Source organism: Cavia porcellus, unplaced genomic scaffold, assembly GCF_034190915.1.
Source record: "Cavia porcellus strain 051 isolate PalLab524CR breed Dunkin Hartley unplaced genomic scaffold, mCavPor4.1 scaffold_19, whole genome shotgun sequence".
Lineage (NCBI taxonomy): Eukaryota > Metazoa > Chordata > Mammalia > Rodentia > Caviidae > Cavia > Cavia porcellus.
Genome location: NW_026947502.1, coordinates 1968713 through 1989842, shown reverse-complemented (window position 1 = coordinate 1989842; position 21130 = coordinate 1968713). Strand labels below are relative to the sequence as shown.

At 57.9% G+C, this 21130-nt stretch overlaps 1 protein-coding gene across 4 annotated transcripts in view; it reads right to left on the bottom strand.

Moving 5' to 3' along the window:
* Adamts2 (ADAM metallopeptidase with thrombospondin type 1 motif 2) overlaps positions 1–21130 on the bottom strand; it is a 187995-nt gene that overhangs the window by 6420 nt on the left and 160445 nt on the right. For all 4 annotated transcript variants that reach the window (XM_063230484.1, XM_063230483.1, XM_063230485.1 and 1 more), the window contains 10 exons: positions 19537–19712; positions 18618–18751; positions 12306–12429; positions 10960–11040; positions 8816–8982; positions 7110–7269; positions 5058–5190; positions 4137–4344; positions 3208–3337; positions 2235–2321 (listed from right to left, as the gene is read on the bottom strand). In XM_063230484.1, the coding sequence (XP_063086554.1) occupies positions 2235–2321; positions 3208–3337; positions 4137–4344; positions 5058–5190; positions 7110–7269; positions 8816–8982; positions 10960–11040; positions 12306–12429; positions 18618–18751; positions 19537–19712 (1400 nt within the window). The remainder of the gene's footprint in view (positions 1–2234; positions 2322–3207; positions 3338–4136; positions 4345–5057; positions 5191–7109; positions 7270–8815; positions 8983–10959; positions 11041–12305; positions 12430–18617; positions 18752–19536; positions 19713–21130) is intronic.

Genomic DNA, 21130 nt, shown 5'->3' with positions numbered 1-21130 from the left:
CCCAAGCCCATCTCTGCGGTGCTGGGCGGCTCCCTGCTTTTCTTTCCCATGATGTCCTGTGACTTTGTACTGCTCCCTGGCACAGCAAAGGAACGAGAGTGCTGGGGGACACAGCACATGTCCAGATCAGGAGTTCTTGCTGAGTCCTGCCGCACGCCTGCGCCATACCTTCCTGAAGGCTGGGGACCATGCCAGGCATCAGGGTCGCCTGATGGTCGCCATGCTCCTGGCTGCCAGACCATCCCTATGAGCAGAAAACCCAGGCATTCCTGCAAGTTCTTGTTTAGCACTAACCACTCAAACCCCAAACCGAGACGGAAGGTTGTTGTCATGCTTGGAAAACGCTCAGGTGTGCGTCTGGGGGCCCTGGGTATCAGTGCTGGACAGAGAGGAGAGGGCGTAAAGGCATCTGAGTCAGAAACAAGGTGACACGACAGGGTGACACCTGCTACTCCTCAGCGCTGCTTCCCTGCAGGTGAACAGGAGGAGCCGTGAGCTTGCCATACCCAAGCACCCAGTTTCACTGAATTTTTATTGAGTTTATTTGTGGGATGCATGACAGATCTTTCCATCATTAGTAAGAATAAAAGGTCATTTTCACAGTCACTTTGGCACACGCTAACATCGTCTCATTTAAAAAAAAAAAAAAACCAGAAAAGCAACGACAATGGAACCTATAGATTACGTCATTAAATACATACAAAACACTAATAAAATATCCCTGATAAACCAAAGTGCATATAGACAGGGAGCACAATGCCCGGGACCGTACTGCACCTCGCAGTCACACAGGTCACTCACACTGCCTCGTGAAAGTTGGAAGTTAACAGTCGTGAGGATTAGTTAGTATGCGGGCACACACTGGCTATTTACATAACAGTAACTAGTGCCGGAGGAGGGCTCGGGCCAGCAGACGGAAGTGTCATTAACAGGTGAAGCAGCTGGGCGGCGGCTGGTGGGGCGCGGGGGCCGGAATGCTACATTGGTCACGGCTAAGAACCTCGGAGTGTCACCATCTGGGTGTAAGGCCACCCTGCTGGAGCCTGCAAGTCTCCACGCAACAGTCAGCGCCAAAGGGCCAGGTGGGCGTCCCTACCCCAGGGGCGGGCAGGCGGGCAGGCGCACCCCCCGTCTCCGCAGGACAGACCACCACCAGCAGAAGGGGCAAAGTTGTCTGGGTTTGGGAACACTCCCCTTGGCAAAGGTGGGTGAGTGGGACAGGACCCCCTAGACCTCCAGTGTCGCTTCCTACCGGGACCAAAGCCCCCCTGAGGCTGGGGTGAGCAGCCAATTCTGTTACCTTTCAACTTTAAGGCATTTTCTACATAGTTTTTCTAAGCAAAAAAGCAATAAAAATTGAGGTAATTCTGTAGTTGTTCACACTGGTAGGTGAGGCACATCCATATCAGATAATCAATCAGTCACCAATCAACAAGTCACCCGCTCACTCTCTCCACCCTTGGGTTGGGTCATATGCACACAATGAGAAAAGGCCATTGGAACAGAAGGACAGAATGACAGTGGTGGCTGTCCTCAGTGTCCCACCTAGGAGCACAGCCCCCCGCCTCTTCCACAGAACCGGACCCCAAGAGGACAGGGGCAGGGCCCGGGCTATGCGGTTGGGCGCAAAGGCCAACGGGCAGGCCGTGGCTTCAGGAGTCAGAAGGACACACTCAGCAAAGGGTGAGCAGCAGCAGCGACAGCAGTGGCAGCGGGGAAGCCCCTGATACCACAGGAAACGTGGGGTCCCATCGCCTGGCACAGCGACACAGAAACTCGCACCCAGAGACCCTCGGCCTCGTGTTGGCGCTGGGCAGCGTGGGAAAAGACACGGGGCGGGCGCGGCTCAGACTTCCAGCCCGCAGCTTCAGCCGCAGGGACGTGGCCCTGCGGGCAGTCACCATGGCGAAGTGGTCGAATTCACACTTTGGCCTCCGGCCCCTCCAGCACCACGACAGATCTTTGCCCCTTTACAAGCCATCGCCAACTGGGTCCCAGCCCCGGAAGAGGCCAGGCCTCCTGGAGGCCGGCCCTGGCTCGAGGCCAGGCGGCACAAGCTCCAGAGGAGAGCCGAGCACAAGGCCCGGAAGAAACAGATCTCAGCCAAGAGACAGCGCTCAGCGGAAGTCAGGGAAGCTTTCCATAGACAGAGAGGAGGGGAGCCCAAGGCAAGCTCCACAAGGCGCAGGGCATGCACTGGAGGGCAGAGGCAGAGTTATAAACGGGTCGGTTACTTGAGATCTTCTGCACGGGCGAGTCAGGGTTGGGGCGAGACAGCCACTGAACCACGTAGCTCTTCTTAGAGGGGTCCGAGGTGTTTCCTGGAGGAGAGAGGGAAGAGAGAGGTGGCTGCCGCTGCTGGGGTCACACACAGGTCAGGCAACGTGGCTGTGCTCCCCGCTTCTCGGGGAGGGGACAGCAGAGCAGCCTGCACCTTGCACAGCACTCCAGGCCTTCCCTTGGGATAGCAGGTCCCACCATGGCACCTCTCTCTGCCAGTCTCGGGCCTCACTGACCCCGAGAAAGCCCCGTGTGCCTCATCGAAGCTCGGCTCTTTCCTCGCACTGCACCCTGCTCTCCCTGCTTCTCCACCGCAGGCCTCAAGCTCTCAGGAGAGAGTGGCACAGCGGAAATGAGAACCTGGGCACCACCCACCCTGCCAAGGCAGGTGCCCTGACCCCGCTGCCTTCCCTGTTCTGCCTGCTGGATAGAGTGGTCCTTAGCTGCTATGGGAACCAAAGGAAGTGACACATGTACCACGCTGGGCCAGGCGTTCACAGTGCTCTGTGCACCTGGCGCCCCTTGTGTGGACACCACACCCACATGGGGACTTCCTGCTTGTATGGTGTGGGGTGTGCCCTGCTCACACAGGCTGCTACTGTGTGGACACTGGGTGCCTCTTACCCACATGAGCCCTGGCACCTGCAGGGTGGCTGATCTTGCCGTGTGGAGAGTGCAACCTAAGTATGACACAGTGTCATGGAGCCAGGATGGTCGAGGTCAGCACTGACTGCAATCAGCTGGCCCAGAAACCTGCATGGCATCGGTCAGTGCCTTCCACCCCACCCCCCAGGAAGGACTGATTCCTGCCCCAAGCGCTCAGCCTCTCTTACAAGACCACGTCCAGGAAGTTCTGGGGAAGCTGAATTCCCCTGCGCCAAACCCCCACCTCCCTCACACTGGGGCTGGAGATAGCAGGGAGCTTACGGGGACAAGGACCGAGTCTGCAGACCCTCGCCGTCTCCGGCCGCTCCTCCTGGCAGATGCCAAAGCTGTCATCTGTGGTGCGGCAGAGCACGGGGCGCTCCTGGGTGCCGTTGCCACAGGTCACGGAGCACTGCCAGGGACAGAGTTCCCAGTGAGCATCGCCTCTCACCCGGGATGAGGGGACCCCTGCCTGGATGAGCTGCAGGCATCTGAGCCCCTGGGCATGAGCCCAGTGGCAGGGGACAGGATGCAGGCAGGCTGCCTCATCCACCCTCCATGGCTGCACAGCCTCCACGCCAGGCAGGGCAGCCCGGTAGCAATGCCTCGAGAGTGTGGTCACACATCATTGCTGGGGGAATCCAGGGCTCCCCATGGCCTCGCTTCTCTGTTTGCTGATTGGCTTATGCCTCCTTTCATCATTGCAAACTGTAACTGCGAGCACTGGCAGGGTGTCCCTGCACCTGAATGAGGGCCCGGGCTACCTGCGCACATCGGCTTGTGCAGGCCTTGGTTGGCATTTAGCCTTCCACCCACCCTCATCCCTTCATCCACTCTGATCTGGTACAGCCCTGCTTCTCAACCCTCCTGGTGGTCTTTGCTGGGCTTCTAGATGTATCTGCAGCCTCTGAGCTGAGACCCTGGACTCTCAGTGTACTGGAGCCCTGAGCATCCATAGCACTGTAGGGCCTGGGCTGCCCTCAGTCTCCTGGGCCCAACCTGCACATGCACGGGATACAGAGGCACCCATTCTGCTGCGTTTACCAGCCAGGCATTGACCATGTGGTGCCCACGGTACCCTGAGGCCTGGAGATGTGGCTCAATGCAGGAGCTGGGTCCAGGCCCAAGTGTCCAAGTGGAACACCCTGTCTACCTCAGTCTTACGCACGCTCAGCCTGGGGACCAAGGGCTGGGGCCAAGAGACAGCTTACCTGAGACCAGGACCCCGCCTGCCACCGACCGGGGCAGAGCTCACGGTTGCAGGCCCGGCGGCTCTCTGGCCGGTGGTCGTTGCAGTGCTTGGTGTGCACGGAGCGTGTGGTGTTGTTGTGCAGAGGCTGGACGCAGCGCACAGAGCGCACCTGCATGCCCGTGCGCCCACAACTCTGGCTGCAGGGCTCCCACTCGCCCATGACCCACCTGTCCGGGCAGAGTAGCACGGGGTCAGTCCCCTGCCGGCCCTGCAGAGCCACCCTTCCTGCAGCCTGGGTGAACAAGAGGGTGGAGCGGGGCAGCCCACTGTGCTCCACAGGGGAAGCTTCTGTTCTCACACAGGCGCTGTCAGCGCGGTGTGAGAAAGGGGAACTGAGGCTCGGGCAACCCCGTGCAAGTCCACTGCTGGGTGGATGGCTCAGAGGGGCCAGGCCTGAAGTGTGTCATCAGCTTTCTGTCCCTTTTTAGGCTCTGGCCTCCCCTTTGGGGCTGAGCTTGAGAGCCATGAGGACCCCCTCATCTCTCTGTGCCTGAAGGTCTCCACCTGCCCGTGTGCCAGCCGGGCAGAAATCTGGGCCAGAAATGACATTCTTGTGAGACCCCCGGGGCTGTGGATTCGAAGCTGCTATGTAGGAAATGCCCACCATAGCACTGGACGCCCCCAGGGCCTTAGAGCCTCCGTTTCCCACTTGGGTGCCACTCCACCATTTGGTGTCATTTCTGACACACTCAGCTCAGTAGGTCTGAAACTGGGGTGCACTCCTCCATCTGCAGCATCTCAGGCCTGACAGAACATGGTGGGTGAGGAGGACCCTTCAGTGCTCAGGCCCAGGCTCGGAGGACTGGTCCTGCCCCTCCCTCCCGGCAGCACTGGGGTATCTGGCCTCCTTTGAGTGGCCTCCTCCCTCTCCCACACTCACACAGGCTGGGAGCACTCCTGGGGGTTGCAGGTGCGGCGGATGGCTTTGGGCTTTGCCAGGGCATTGCAGAAGGCCCGGTGCACCATCTTGTGGTCCAGCCTTCGGCGGCAGCCATACTTGGTAAACTGTGACCCTGAAGACAGAGAGCTCAAAGGGGCTCATGTGGGCGCAGGGCCCCCCAAGAGGACTCGGAGGGGTGGGCTCCACTGCAGGTCAGTCCTGTCCTGCAGCCCGATGTGCAGGAGACCCTGGGGGTTACTGTACTCACTCGGCGCCCTGGGCTCAGCCAGCAGCAGGCCGAGAGCGTGTGCGAGCGGCTGTCTTACCCTCTCCTTGCTTTTCACCTGGTCCCTCCTGACTTCTGAGGCACACAGCAGTCTGCCTGTCCTCCATCACTTAGTCATAAGCTCCACCTTAACTCACTACACAGAGGGAGCATGGTTCCCACAGGTCTCAGTGGGTGACATCCTTCCCCTGCCATGTAGCAAAAGTCTGAGACATTTGTGGCTGTCACAGCGAGGGGGTGGATGTGTTACTGGCACCTACTGCAGAGCAGCTGGAGCTGCTCAGCACCCTACAGTGCCCCCCACGCCCCAAGACACAGAATAATGAGCTTAAAATGTTGACAGTGCGTACAAGAGAATAGACCACAGCCAGGCCCGAGCTAGGCTGGGCATCTGGCGATGTCTCTGCCAGCACAGTGGGCTGTGGCTGACTGCAGGGAGCAGGGAAGAGAGGATGCTGAGAGGCAGCCATGCCAAGGCTCTGAGTGGAGAACTGTGTGTCTAACAAATGTTTTGGATAAATGAACCTCAAAGGCCCACTCTGGAGGGCTTGGCTGCCAGTCTATGGTGCCATGGGAGGTGCAGGGCTTCTAACAGGTGGCATTTAGCGGGCGGAAGTTAGAACACTGGGGATGTGGCCTTGAAGGGCTCGCTCCCTCTCTTTTACTTCCTGGCCCTCATAAAGTGAGCAGCTCCCCACACCAGGTGCTCTCACCAAAATATTCTGCTTGCCACAGGCCTAAAGGGATGCAGTTAACTGACCCTGGATGGAAACCTCAAAAACTGTGAGCCAAAACATTTCCTTTTTAATAAGCTGATTATCTTGGGCATTTTGCTACAGTAACGGGAAACAGACCAACACTGCACCTAGTCTGGTGAGGCCAGGACCTGGGTGCACCTGGGGAGTGAGGTGCACTGCCATGGGACAGGAGAGGTCAGCAAAGTACCTGGACCGCAGAGGCCACCTGGGCAATCTTGGTCTTTATGCCAAGAACAGAGGGAGTTACAGAAGACGTCATGACACCAGGAAGCAAGGTGCTCTGATTTACCCCTGTACAAGGTCACTGTGGGCTCGGGGAGGATGGTCCGAGGACCGTGAGAGGGCGGGGAGGAAGACAGGAATCAAAGACGGATCCCAGAGACAGACAGGAGGAGAATCAGCGAGACCTAGTGATGAGAGCGACGTGGGATGCAGAGACAGGGTCATGGTGGCATGACAGGAAGCTGGGGGTGCCCTCTGCCTGGCATGAGCCCCTTGCCCCTTGGTGAACTTCACGGCCCCTGGGGGAGGTCAGTCCTGATCATGTGCATGTCCTGTGTTCCCATGCAGCCATGGACTCTGGAGTTCAGGGCAGTGCGGTCCCCTCTGCATTCAGCCCTTGCCTGGAGAGTTCTGGGAAGCTTTCCTGAGCCCCTCAGGGCTGTTCCTACTCTCTTGTCCCTGTCCCACAGTGCCACAGTGTGACCCACTGGTCCCTCAATGACCTCTGGCTTGATCCTTGATGGCTCAAGCTTCCCAATCCCCACTTCCCTCCCAGGCTTGGCCAGGCCCCCTGGCCAAGGTCACTGCTGTGGCCTTCTCATGCCTGGCACATGCCGGCACTCACTGGCCTCAGACCCGGCACTGCTGGCCTGGGAAGCCCCTCCCAAGAAGTCCCCTCCGCACCAGCCCCGACCTCTTTCCAGATAACTGCCTCTGCTCAGGCTGGGCCCTGCCTAGGGACACCCCCAACTCCACCAGAAGCCCCGGCCACAAGCATCCCCTCACCTCCACCACAGGGCTTGGAGCAGGGCGACCACTTCTTTAACGCCCACTCGTGGCTGGCGGAGTCGTCCTCCAGCACATTGTTGTCATCCACGTTGAGCGAGTCCTCGTGGATCATGTATTTGTAGGTCAGTGAGATGCGGGTGTCTCCCTCGGGGATGACCTGTGCCCACCCCAAGTAGACCTTGAGCATACGCGCTATGCTCCCACCAGAGCTCAGCCCCAGATGAGGGACTGGAGCCCGGGGCAGATTCACAGTCCATTCTCCCTCACCAGAGTTATGCTCCCTGACTCGGCCTCAAAGTGGATTTGCAAATAATGGTGATAAACCACGACTCTGGGCGAAACTGACAGGACCTGACTTTCTATGGCTTGGCTTACAATTCTTGACTTTGTGATGGTACAGAAGCAATATGCACTTAGGAGAGCCCCCACTCTGAGTTTAGATTTTGGGGTAGTAATGTGTAGTCCAATATCCCATGATGCTGGGTGGCAGCAGTGAACCAAGCTCCCAGTCAGCCCTGCGGCCCCAGGAACATGACCCCCACCACAAGCAGGGGCCCCCAGGAGGTGAGGAGGACACACGCACTTGGACTCGGTATTCTCAACTTAAAAGGGCTTAAGAGGTGTGACCCCGTTGGCGCCAAGGACCACCTGTCCAGGGGGAGAAGCTGCGAGCTCTTGTTCCCCTCCTCTGCCAACCAATCAATACACAAATGTGTTTCTACCGTGTGTTTCTGTAAAAGGCATCGTTGACTCAATGTCAGTGACCTGGTCACCAACAACCCTGTCACTCACACCTGAACACACTTCTCCAACTCCTGTCACAGCCTTTTGGGCTCAGGGACACCAAACAGGACGTTAGCAGAAGGCCTAGGTGCCATGGGAAGCAGCAGAGCCGGCCCCAGGAAAGCCCCAACGCCTAAGATGCAACACCAGACAGGCCGCAGAAGACTCCCGAGCAAGGGAGCCGAGACAGGAAGGCAGCGGCCAGCAGTCACCTCTCAGCCGGAAAAACAGTCCGGCCACGTCCTGCTGCAGGTCACAAGTGAATTCTAGGGAGGGAGTAAACACAGAGGAGCTGGGCCTGTCTCGGTGGGTCCCCAAGGCTCGAGCACAGAGCAGCAGTGCTAGTAGGCCAGGCAGGCAGGCTGCACCGTGCACTCGTGGGCAGCTGGCCCAGCCGACCCTCTCTGCGGAGCGCGCCTGTGTGTACAGTTGCTGGTGCTGGTGCCGAGGGCCTCGGCCCAGGGGCCGGGAGGCTTTTCTGTAGTGTGTGAATTTGTTGAGAAATAAAACATTTACACAACCAACTGAATTTACATCTAAAAAGTGGTTGGAAGACCCAGACCTCTGGGGGTTCCTAGTCACCAGGAGCAGCCTGTGGCCCTGCCCTAGGAGATCTGGGGCCAGGCCTGCCTGGATGCAAAGCCAGCCTGGCCTGTCCCCAACTGTCACTTCAGGGCATGGCAGCAATGACTGTGAATGTCATTCAGACGAAGAAGCCAAAGCTCTCAGAGCAGTCCCTGCCCAGGTCACCAGTGTCCCCAGGGTGGGCGCAGCACCACAGCCCCGACATATGGCCTCATGAGTTTCTGGCCCTGGAGCCAGGAGAACAGAGCGTGCCCAAGGGGCTGTTCAGAGCACGGCTTGAAGCACTCGGGGAGCCCCAGCCCCTGTCCTTTTGCACTGGGCGAACCCTTGCTCACCAGCACGGTGATGGGACCCCGCAGCGGGCCGATGGTCTGCAGGGTCTCCCTGTCCTCCTCGTTCCTGTACTCCCACTCCCCGCCCATGGCGATGAAGGATCTGGAATTGGGGTCCAGGTGGTTCTCTTCATTTAAGATGAATTTGCCTGTCTCCAGGTTCTTGACGGCTGAGAATGACAAAAGGGAGCCCCCCCGCCCCACCACGGTTACTGGAAAGCAGGACCCAGGCCCACTGTGGGGCTTCAGAGGGGCGCACTACTTTGGGCAGCTGGGGGTCACCGTGGGAGCAGCACCCCTCATCTCTCCCCGCTGCCCTCTGCCAAGGCTCAGTCTGTGCTGTCAACAGCCCAAACCGCTTCGGGAGCCACTCCTGCTGCAGTCTCTCGGTGGAGCCTGCATGGCGTTGCCCGGACCTTGGGCCCAGCCTGGAGCCTGTCCCCACCAGGCCTCAGGGGCTTGCAGGCTCTGGGGAAGCAGCGTTGTAATGCACAGCACTGGCCAGAGGCACATAGAGGCTGGGGTGACTCCCCCCACCATGATGAAGGCCTGGTCCTCAGCTGGCCCTTGTGGGCATGTTCTGTGGTCGCTGGGGTCGTGCCCTACAAGAGAATGTGGGACCCTGGCCCACCAGGCCCCCAGCTGGAGATATGACTATGGCTCCCACTGTGGCCACTGGACTATGGGCTCGAATCAACCTTTCTAAGCCTGCCTGCTCATCGCAGCAGGAGGAATCCTCCAGGCCAGGGCGGCAGGGAGCCTCCCCTGGAAACAGAGGCACAGGGCCAGGAGGGCCTGGTGAGCTTCATGTGGGAAGTGACAAGCACCTTGCTGCAAAGCAGTGGCTTCCACCCACTGGTGACGTGATGCCCCACACAGGCCCCTGGGCATCCACCGACTGTCTAGGAAAGCCACGTGGCCCCCGAAGCCCCACTCTCTGCAGCAGAGGTGGATGTTGGGGGGCCCCAGACAGGCTGCCATCCAGCATAGCATTTCCTGCCCAAGCCCCCTGCGCTTCTGTCCACATCGTGAAGACTTCCCTCAGCCCCAGTGTTGGGACCTGTGGTTCCCACAACACAGTGTCTGTCTGTCTGTCTAGGAATTCACTTCGGGTTGTCTAAGGCAAGGGCAGAGCTGCAGCCTTCCTTCCCTCTTGGACGGTGACAAGGGAGGCCATGCTGAAGACATGGATGGGTTTATTATGCACGGGTGGGGTGGCTCCCTGTGGCAGGCCAGAAACCCCTGCCAAGCCTGGCTCCTCCCAAGGATGGACGGAGGTGGGTGAGGGGTGACTCAGGCTGGGGAAGGGACCCCACGAGGGGCTGCCCCAGATGCCTTGGAAGGGAAGCACAGATGGTCTGGAGGTGGATGTCCCCCAGCTGTGTGCTCCAGACCCAGGCCTTTGGGTGGTGGCTGCCCCACACCCACCCTGGACTGCCGTTGGGGGTGGAGCCTGGTCACTACAGCTGGACACGGAAGGTGCCTCTTCCTCTCCGAAGCCCCTCTCTTCTGTCTCCTGGCTGCCGCATGCTGAGCTCCTGACCCCGTGGCAGGCCTCCAACTGCACCGTTCCTGCCAACTCCAGCCCTGTCCCCTTGAGTGGCTGTGCTGTCAGGCACTGTGACTGGGATAGGCCTCCCAGGCACCCAGGGCCGGAGAACCGTCTGGTCTTCAAGAGAGGTCAAAAGTCCCCATTTCAGGAGGACTCTCTTAAATCTAAAATAATGGGCTACAGGTGCTGCACCAGGGCTTCGGTGGGTTCGGAGTGCGCACAAGGCTCTGGGGACATCAACACAGAGTAAAATACCTCAACACAGGAGGACGCAGCCTTGCAAGGTGGCTCTGCTGGCCGGGTTGGTGTGACGGGGACGCTGCCCAGGACCTGCCTGCCTGGCAGAGGGCAGTGTGGAGGGGTGTGGCCCACAGGAACCACTGCCAGGGAAGCCCTGACCGCAAAGCCTGGCTTCCCCATTGGGTGATGAGTCCAGCGGGCGCCAGGCAGAAGGACAGGGGATGCGTGGCTGTGGCCTCCCCTGATAGCCTGGGCTCGCTCGGCTCCGGCCAGACTCCTCGCCTAGACCTCTGCCCGGCCCGTGCCTGAAGAGTCAGTGCCAGAGATGCTGGGCCAGGCGGGTCCCCAGACTCACCCAGATGGTGGCTGGAGGCGTCTGTTTCCTGGATGAGCAGGTGCCTGGCTCCCACGGGGATCTCGAACATCTTGATGTAACCTTTGTTCAGGTGCAGGAAGACAACACTAAGTGAGGAGAGGAGGGGATGGGAAAGGAGGAGAGGGCAGTGGAGGGGCGGCTGGATGCGGACCATGGGAGCAGGGCCTCGCCTCACTGTGGTTTCCAGACGCTGCTGTCACTCCAGGGCCTCGGAAGCCCATCAGAGTGGGACAACAAAAGCTACTGGGTCGGGGTGTGGCCACAGCCCAGGGCTGGACGCTGCCTGACTCGCCTCTCTGCTCCCCTTCAGATCCCAGGTGCCCTCCTGGCTGGTCTCCTCCCCTGGACACTCAGGTGGGAACCCAGCCTGAGTCCTGACACATGTGAGTCCACAATACCATGGCGGACTGGAGGCCTCTGCTCGGCCTGTTGTCCACAAACTTCCACAGCCCCTGCACCCTGGTGGGCTCTGGAGAGTCCAGTGCTGAGCGCCTGCCTTAGGAGGCCTCCCCAGCGTACAATTCCCAGCAAAGACCTGCACCTTTGCCCCAGGGCCTTCTCCTAAGGGAGGCCAACCACGTGGCCTCTGCGCAGTCACAGATGGACCAGCTGAGGCACAGAGCTGTAGCTGGCCACTGCAGGTGTGTCCAGAGAGCTGAGGGCCAGGTGGAGGCCAGCTCAGCATGGGCCTGGGGAGTGTGGCCCAGGTCAGTGCTGCTCAGGGGCTGGCCCTCCAGAGGCAGAACCTCACGGGCGGTCACTCTGGCCCCTCCCCGTGGCCCTGTCATCTCAGTCTTGCTTCTGCCACAGTGCTGCCATCTGCCATGCGGTGATGAAATCAGGGGCCCTCCCCGGACATGGACCTCCAGCTTCCAGAACTGTGAGCCACACAGATTCCTTCCCAAGTTTCCCAGTCTCAGGAATTTCATCATAGTACCGAAACATGCAGTAACAGAGCCAGGAGCCCTCCAGGTCTCCAGCTCTAACTTGCAGCCCTGCTAGGACAGACCAACAGCCCAGGGATCCCTACTGAGACCTGGCTAGCAGCGGGACAGAGGGACGGAGTGGGGACAGACAAGTTGGCATCCTGGTGGTTAAGGGAAGGTGCCCTGCACGGCCCCTGATCTCCGATGCAGACTTCTAAGGCCCAACCAGCAAGGCCATCCGACCCTGTGGTCTCCCTCCTCTGTGCCCACCATGGCAGCAGCCAGCCCAGGACCCTCCCTGTATCCGGCCACCAGCCCCCAGGAACCCAGCTGGAGCCCAAGGGTGATTTGAGCCACACCCACCCGTGCAAGAAGGGCCCCAGGGTGCCGCCCACTCACTGAGCTTCTTGGGAGACCTCGTGAAGGTGCCCTTGACCACTTTGCAGTGGGTGTTGTCCCCGCCACACACGCCGCACTTGTCCTCCTGCTTGTTGGAGCCGATCACCCCGTCACAGCCCACCTTCTGCAGGGGAGGGTGACAGGAAGCACCTGAGACGCTCTCCTCACTTGTGCCCTGGCCTCGTGGGATTCCAGGGCCCTCCCTACCCAGCGTCTGTGTCCTCCTGCAGCCTATGGGCTGCGTGTCTCTTCCTGGAACTTCTCACAAGGGAGATGCAATCCCCAGGAGCCCTCCTGTGTTTCCGTTTACCTCTCTGGAAAGCATGACCTACTGGACACTGTTGTTCAGCAAAATGGGGTCCCGTGCCTGAGACTGCCCAGGTGTAGGTTTTTAGTTAGCTTGTGAGCGAAGCAGCTCAGGCCTGAGACAGAGCTGGGCAACCCGCCATACCAAGGAACCGAAAGTGGACTCGCCCAGCAGCAGGGGCACAGCCCACCCCCTGCCACACTCCCAAGTTTTGAGGAATTTAAAATGTAAAATACCTAGTTTTTTCTCTAAAATCCCAGTTTAAAGGAAACTGTTGAAGAACCGAGTTAGAAAGCCAGAGACCCATTGGTGATTCCAAATCCACAGAGCCACCTGCGTTAGGCGGCCACTGAACAGTGAAGCCATTCCTGGCTCTGCTTATCTGTAGGTGGGTCGAGATTGAGTGACCACGTGGCCACCCCCTTGGGGCCTGTTGTGCTCAGCAGTTGCAGGGAGAACAATTACATACAGGACACATTATATACAGGATCATTAATAACGGTCACCCAGGGAGTCAAATACGAAGAAAGTGCAGGAAATCTGTCCATATACTAGACCTAGAAAATCCAGCTGAGGGCCTAGATCCCATGGCAATAACCTGCATGAGGCCACCTGAAGACCTAGAGCCCATGGCAATGCCCCCCATGAGTCCAGCTGGAGGCCTGGAGCCCATGACAATGACTCATGCAAGTCTGTTACACAGATCTGCACTGGGAAGGCCCAAGGGTCAGTGGTGGAAGCTGGAAACCGCACCAATGGGATGAAGGATCTGTGCCAGCAGCCAAGGGATCTGCACTGGAGCCAGAAAGCAACACTCAAAATAAGGACCAGGGCTTCCCTTAAAAGTGCCACACCCAGCCTCAGTGACAGCAAGGACCCAAGCTCCTCCGGTGATAACAGCCAAGTTCGTATCAGGAAGCCAGTGCAACAAGCTTCTCCTAGAGATTAAACAGCACACATCTTCCCCTCTGGAGCCAGGAAGTGATGCTCACTGGAAGGACCAGAGCTCCCCCAAACTGAACCACAGCCATTCTCAGCAACAAGGTCCCAGCTCCCCTGGGGCCACCCACACTCAGCACCACGATGGTTCAGTCCAGTGTTTATGCTGACCACCAGTTACCAACCCACCGCAGGCCCCTCTTGGAATCCAGGAGCTTCTCTCCTAGTTTCCAATACAACTCTCCCAACCTCCTCCTTGGTTCACGATCGCCTTCCTGGGCATCTGAGGAACCAGGAGCTCAGGGCCTGCGGCTACCCTGGCCCAGACGCCCCAGACCCCTCTGTCCTGGAGGCTGTGATTGGAGCCCTGCCCTTGCCCCATCTCACCACTTGCATCGCCAAGGCAGCCCGAGTGGCTCCCACCAGAGGCATTGTCTAGACTGTGCGTTCCACTCCGCTCGCAGCTGTACAAGGTCTGTTTATTCTGTCTACAGGTGTCAGGTTCCACATGGACACTTCTGTGCTCACTCTTCAGCTAAACCCTCAACATGCTGCCACGCCAGGAACTAAAATGGTTGCACGGAGTGGGGATGGTGCTTTGCAGGGAGCTGGCCAGCAGAGATGAGGACAAATGAGGCTCTGTTCCTGTGCACAGCCCAAGGGCTTGATGAGGGCAAGGGCGCAGTGTGCAGTCTGTGGGGCCACTTCTGGGGTGCTCAGCAGAGAGGAGCCGACTGAGCCTTTCGGTCCTCCTGGCCATCCCAGAGAAGAGACCAAAATGCAGGCTTCCCTCTTTGCTCTGGCTGTTAGGAGGCTCAAATCCAGGTCTCCTTTAGCTCAGTTTTCTTTTCTTGGTCTTTTTCGTTTTTATTAGTACCAGGGATTGAACTCATGACCGCACACTTGCAAGGAAGGCGTTTATGCCACTGAGCTAAATCCCCAGCCAGGTCTCCTTTAAAGACTCCACTGTCACCACCTCTGGAGAGACTTCCTTTCCTTTGAGTGGTTTTGTTTTTGTCTTTGACGCTGGGGTTGAATCTGGACTGCAATCTGGACTAGGAAAATGCTCTGTCATTGAGCTACATGCCCAGCCTCTCCTGTCTGCTCTCTGATTTCTGACTTTTGTCTTATAGAGACTTGAGTGAGGGACTCGAGACCATGAAAGGGCTGCAGAGTGGTGACTGACTCGTCATTTTTGAATCCGTGGATAGAAATTCATAATCTGTGGTTCGTGAGTCTGTAGTTTCACAAGGTTGTTTTTTTTTTTCTTCTCAGTATTGGGGATTGAAGCCAGTGTTATGGTTTGTGTCTGGATGTCCCCCAAAGCCTCATGGTCATGGGGGCGGGTTCCTGGAGTTCGTGAAATCCATGGTCCAACGCTGGGATTATGGGTGTGAGTACCACACCCAAGTGGATGTGGCCTGCATACAGTATCAGAGCCAGAATCCTGTCCGTGCTCCTTCCTGTTTGCTCCCCCGTTGGCTGCCTTCTGCTGTCGTGAACTGTTTCTCCTCTGCCACAGCACCCCGCCCTGGAGCCAGCTGATGATGGACTGAAACCTCCACAGACTGTGAGCCAAACAAACCTCTCCTCCATTTATTTTGGGTGTCAGGTATTTTGTCTCAGCAAGGAGAGAAGAGAAACCAACACACCCACGGTGCTGTACCACTGAACTACCCATCCCTTTCTACTGTGATGAGACAGAGCTTTGCTAATTTGTCCAGCCTGGACTTGAACTTGCAGCCTTCCTATTTGGCCTCCCAAGACATTGGAAATGTAGGTTGTGTGATGCTTAGCTTTATTTAAGCTTTTTGACTTAATTTTGGAAGTGTCCGGGATGTGAAATGATCAAGATGAACATACTTATGTTTTGGGTTTTTTTCTTTTTTTCTTTTGAGACAGGGCCTTCCTATGCAGAATAGCCTCAAACTCCCTCTGTAGCCCACACTGGCCTCAAACTCACAGCGATCCTCCTGCCTCAGCCTCCTGAGTTCTGGGATGACAGGTGTGTGCCACACCTAGCTGAACATATTCATATTTGCTGAAGAGGTTCTTGGGAAAACGATTTTTGCCCAAGGGAAATGTTATGATAATGAGACCCCAAAGCATTGGTCTCTTATGGCACTGCAGCCTGGGCTGACTCCCAGGGCCCTTTGTGGGATGGTCTTCTAGGGTGCATCCGTCAACTCAAGTTTGTCCCCAAATCTGTGACATGGGGCGTTCGATGCTCTGCTGCATTAGAGTAGCCAGGATTGTTGCAAGGCTGAGGTCCTTGATTTCTTCCATCTTTTATCACTTCTGAAATCAGGATGTGGCCAAGAATCACAGTCAAAAGGACCTTGCTTGTCACTGGAGAGGGTTTGGGCATGGTGGTTTCTGTCTGTGTGGCACTCGTGCCGTGGTTCAGACGTGGGTGGCCTGAGTGTGGCCCCCCGCCCTGGTTCATGTGCTGATGCTTGGGCCTTGGGATGCTGCACTGGAGGCTTTGGGGTGCAGGGGCCCGAGATGGTGCACAGCGCGGAGGGGCTAGCGCTGGTCTTAGGGTGACACGGCTGTCCCAAGAGCAGGTTGTTACAAAACGAGCCCACTTATGCCCCGCCTCCTCTGCCCTTCTCTGTGGAGCTGTGACTCGGTCGGGGGACACTTGTCACTGAACCAACAGGACTGCCCGGTCCTGGGTTTTCAGTCTGAGCTATGAGCTAAACAATGCTGTTCTCTCCAGACACTACCCAGCCTTGAGTATTTTGTGACAGCAACAGGAAAAAAACAAAAGGAAGTCAGGCTGGCTCGTGTCAGGCGCGTTGCCTGTCACCGAGGCTCTGGCTTGGGGGCGTCTGTCCGTGGCGAGCTCCTGGCATTGTCTACCACTGTGTCTATACCCCAGGGGCACGGGGAAGCCAGCTTACTTCAACATTTCTCTTTTTTGTAGCAGATTCTGGATGACATATTTGGTGGCAGGTTATTAGTTTTATCAAGGTATCAAATTATGGCCTTTTAAAACAAAATGACCCCAACTGGCCTCCGTTAATGCTTCTCTCTTGATTTCCCCGCTCTGTGTGTGTGTCTTTATTCTCCGCTCACATCTCTGCTGTCTTCTCCCTTGTAACTTCCGAGTCACTGTGTGTCAATCTTCTCTGACTGACAGCATTCACTTAAGTATTATTATTTTTACCAGTATTAGATTCTTCTAAAAGACAAGTTTCACACGCACATGTATTGTCAGGACTGATAAATTCATCTGATTTCCCGTTTCCTTTCTGGCTCCTTTTATATATATCTTGCTTTTATCTATCAAAATCACCCCATTAAGATATAAAATGTTTAGCTTATTCTTCTTGAGTCACCAGTATCAATACCAAGACTGAAATTATAACCACACCCAGTGAACAGCTGCCCTAGGATTCTGGCCTCTCGGTTAGCTCCGTGATCACACTCACAGCTGCTAAGATGTGTCCTATGCTGATTGTCTGTATTATTTCTTTTTTAAAATTCCCTGAATCCTAGGATGCTCAGGCATCTTGCAAACCTCCCCAGCCGGGGAGAAGCACCCCTCCAGGGCCAGCCTCGGCTCTAGGAGCAGGGCTCAGGCGGGTGCACCTTGCACACACACACTCCCTGCTCTGCAGCCTGGTGACCTCTTTATCCCACTCCAGACAACGGGAGGCTCCAAGTAACCCTCAGCTGGCCGGGGGCATTCAAAGGCCCTCCCTCGGCTGTGGGCTTGGTATTTCCAAGGAAACCCGCTCAGGGCTGTGGTCCCGGCTCCCCCTGCATGCTGCTTCTGCAGGTGACCCTGTGTGGTGTGCTGTGTCCTCCCTGGAAACCGTAAGTAATAACAGCCGTAAGTAAGCAGTGCCTCTCAGTGGTGCTGGCTTGCTGTGTTCCCCTGAGTCCTGGCTTCGCTGTCCCACAGCCCGCTGGGTGGCCGCCCTGCTGTGGCCCTGCTGGAGCACAAGTGTGAGCAGCCCGGGAGCACTGCTGTGCCCCATGCCTCTCCTCCGTCTTGCTCCGGGGCTCTCCGCCGCCCCACCCCATGGTGTGCCTGTCTCAGGAAGGAAGGCGTCAGGTCTGGACACCTGCGACCCACTGTCCTGTCCACTCAGCTCCAGCAGAGGTGTACCCTGCTTCCAGGGGTGTGGGTTCGCACCAAAGCCCTGATTACCCATGGTTATTCTCTGTGACAGCACACAGGAGAAGCCACGGATGTACAGACAGTCCCAGCCTCACTTTCTGGTGGAATTCTGACCTTTCGCTGGGCTGGTGACCAGACTCTGACCCTGCCTGGCCAGTAGCAGCTTCTGCAGCCCCTGTCATCCCTTTCACCCTGGTCAGGGAGCACGACACCCCATGGAGTGTGGCATTGCTATGCTGAGGTCCCAGGAGGTTCACAGGGTTCAGTATCACTTTGGTTGCAACACTGTCAGTTTACAGTGGGGTAACTGGAGGTGACCCGCCAGGCACGCTTCACCTGTGCCTCTCATGCATCAGAATCAGTGGGGCACAGCAAGAATTCAGGCTGAGCTTGTGAGGTGGTTGATACATTGTGTCAACTTGAGCAATTTAGAAGTTTAACTAAGAGACTCAGCAGGGAGCCAGGTTGCCTCCTTTGTAAACATTCTGAGCCTGTGTAAGAGGAGGGCACAGAGGTTGTGTGAGTGCTACACTGACCTTGGAGGGGGGTGGAGAAGAGGCCTGCTCTGCCCCTCTGCTCTGGCTCTGCCTTGAGCGGTTTTGCCCTTATGCCTGTCACCCCGCCTTGGGGCCAGCTGAGTATGGACTGAAACTTCCACAAACTGTAAGCTAAATAAACTTTCCTTCCTTCATTGTGGGTGGAGGCCGATTTGTCTCAGCAATAAAAGAAAAGTAACCAAGACACCGTGGGACCAGAATATTGGAAATGATACCCCCTACGCCCTAGGGGTTCCTTGACACCCTCAGGGGTGAGACCCAGACTTGGAGGAGGAGAGTGACTCCTGCTGAGCGCTGCCTGTGTCTGAGGCGCTCTATCAGATATTTGGCCTGTGTGTGTGTTTGTGGGCGGGGAGGGCAGGGACCGTGGCACTCACCTTGCAGTCCCCACGCACGCAGAGGCTGAAGGCGTCCTTGTAGGAGCAGCGAGTCCCGTCGTGCACCATGCGCTTCATGGACACCACCTCCCCAGTCTCCTTGGACTCGCAGTGCAGGTGACACCTCTCCTTGGCTGGAACGGAAGTGGCCTGCTCTCAAGAGAAGCACCAGGGAGGGCCATCCGCCAGCCCATGCAGCCCGCCCTCCAGGGTGCAGGGAGGGAAGGGAGTGGGGCCGAGGCTGCCTTCACAGCTCGCAGCCCTTGAGGCTGCCTCAGGTCTCCTGCAGGTGGCACACAGATGCTATGACACTGCACAAGGGTTCAAGCCTTTGTGGCGTTTGGTTTCCTTCAGGCTTGCGGTCCTAGAACCAAGGACCAGGGGTGTACAAAAGCACCCCCGGGCCTGATGTTACCTGACTTTTCAGCCAGAATGCCATCCTATCCCTGTCCCTGTCTTTTTCCTCCTTCTCGTAGTGAGTCTGAACCAGGACCTTCTCCCCAGCTACAGTCCCAGCCCCCTCCACATTCTGCCTTTTGAGATGCTGCCCCACTATGCTGCCGAGGGGAACCTGAGCTTCTGGCCCTCCCACCTCAGCCTCCAGAGCTTGGGATTACGGCCACAAGTGTCCGCAGCAGTGCTCGACTCTGACACGGGTAGCCGAGAGTCCTGCCTGGCAGAGCAGGTCACAGGTCACCTTCTGTCCCTGGATCTGTCAACCATGCAACTGAGGCTCACCTATGGGGTGGTGATGGCAGGAGCCTGGACCCCTCCAGCCTCCCCCAGCAGCCTCCTGGTGCCTTTGAGGTTGCAGCCCAGTCCCCAGTCCCAAATCCCAGCCCCAGCGGGGCCCCGGTGGCCTCACAGGACATTGGGCACAGGAGGATTTCAGCCCTGCCGCCGCCCTCCCTGGCCTCACCGTCCCGGTGCTCATGGGGCAGCCAGTGGTGCTGGCCGTCCCCGTGCTCATAGTACAGGTCCCACTGGCGGCACTGCTCCTCACGGAAGTCGGCCAGGGTGTCGGGGCAGTCCTGGGGGTTGCAGAGCTGGAAGTCGTAGGCCAGGCCTGCGCAGGTGCGGCCCCCGTTGGCTGGGCTGCAGGAGGAAGCAGAGGGCCTGCTGGCTCGGGAAGAGCTGCCTTTCGGGTGGGCATTTTAGGGGACCCCTTGAGCCTCAGGAATGGGGCATCACCTCTTCTGGGGAAAGTGACCGAGCCCTGCTGCGTCTCCGCTGTCCATCTGGGCCATTCCCAGCCTCAGGCCTCAGAGAATCCAGACCAGGGGAGGCCTGTGTGCTGGGCCTCCCTCCTGGGCCCATGCTGAGCCTGGGGCGGGGCCCAGGCCTTCAGATCCTGCCTTTCCTCCCAGCCACAGCCCTGGTACAGCTAAGCCTGGCCAAGCCACTTCACAGTCAGACCCCTGGCACTCGAGGCAGGGCCTGGCATGTGGGACGCCCCAGAGCGGTTATCAAGCAGCAGGATCCTGTGGCTTGAGTTCTTCACATGGCAGGATCCAGGCTGTGTTTCCACAGCTTCCTTGCTTGCTGGGGAATAAGACTGATCCACCAGCTGCCTCTCGGGGTTCTAACTCCCCAGCCTGAGCTCTTCCCCGTGAGGGTAGCAGCACCCAGAGGTGCAGGAGGGACCCGAGGTTCCCTCTTCCCATCTGGTCTTGCCCAGGACGGCCTGTGACTGAGCTGGGTCCTTGATGTCAGTGAATGTACAGCAGTCCAGGAAGATGGCGGGGGATGTACCACAGAGGTGAGGGTACAGGTACTGCCCACCAGCCGGTGTTGGCCCAGTTTGGAAGCTGGAAATCTGTTCAAGTTTTTGTGGGAAATTCCAGCCTTTCAATGTTTTCAGATAACCCAAAATCTTTTAAACCTTTTAATCCAAATCTTTTGGATAGGCCAAAATGAGATGAAGGTCCTTCCCCCAACGTCTGCCAGGCAGAGCTAAGGTTACCTGCTGGGCACCTTGGAAGGCCCACCCCGCCCTGTCAGCCCCAGCCAGCGCTGCCCCTCCACGGGGTACTGCCCAGCACCAGGCCGGGCGAAGAGCACCAGTGGGAGGAAGGGCAGCAGCCAGGGGAGGCCACTGGCACCTACGAGGGCTCGGACCAGGGAGAAAGCAAGGTGGAGGACCAGCAGGACCCCGGGTACGGCCCCGCAGAGGAGGGACCAGGGGGACGCACTGAGGCAGGGCATCTGGTGGAGGCTGTGGACTCCCCCTGGGCCATTCCTGACCCTGACTCTCACCAGCTTGTAAACTGCTGCATGGTCACAGCAGCGCCTTCTGGGGTTCCCAGCAGCCTGGGAGATCGACCCCCACTGCCCCTCTCTGCCCTTGCCCAGCAGAGGAAGCCTGTGTCCAGAATGGACTGCAGGTTGGGATCGGGAGACCAGGTCTGCAGGTGGCAACTCAGGGAAGTGTCATCTCGAGCCCCAGCTTCCTCCCAGGCTGGGGATGGGCCCAGGTGGCTGGACCTTGTGCTCTTGACCTTGATCAGGTCGGT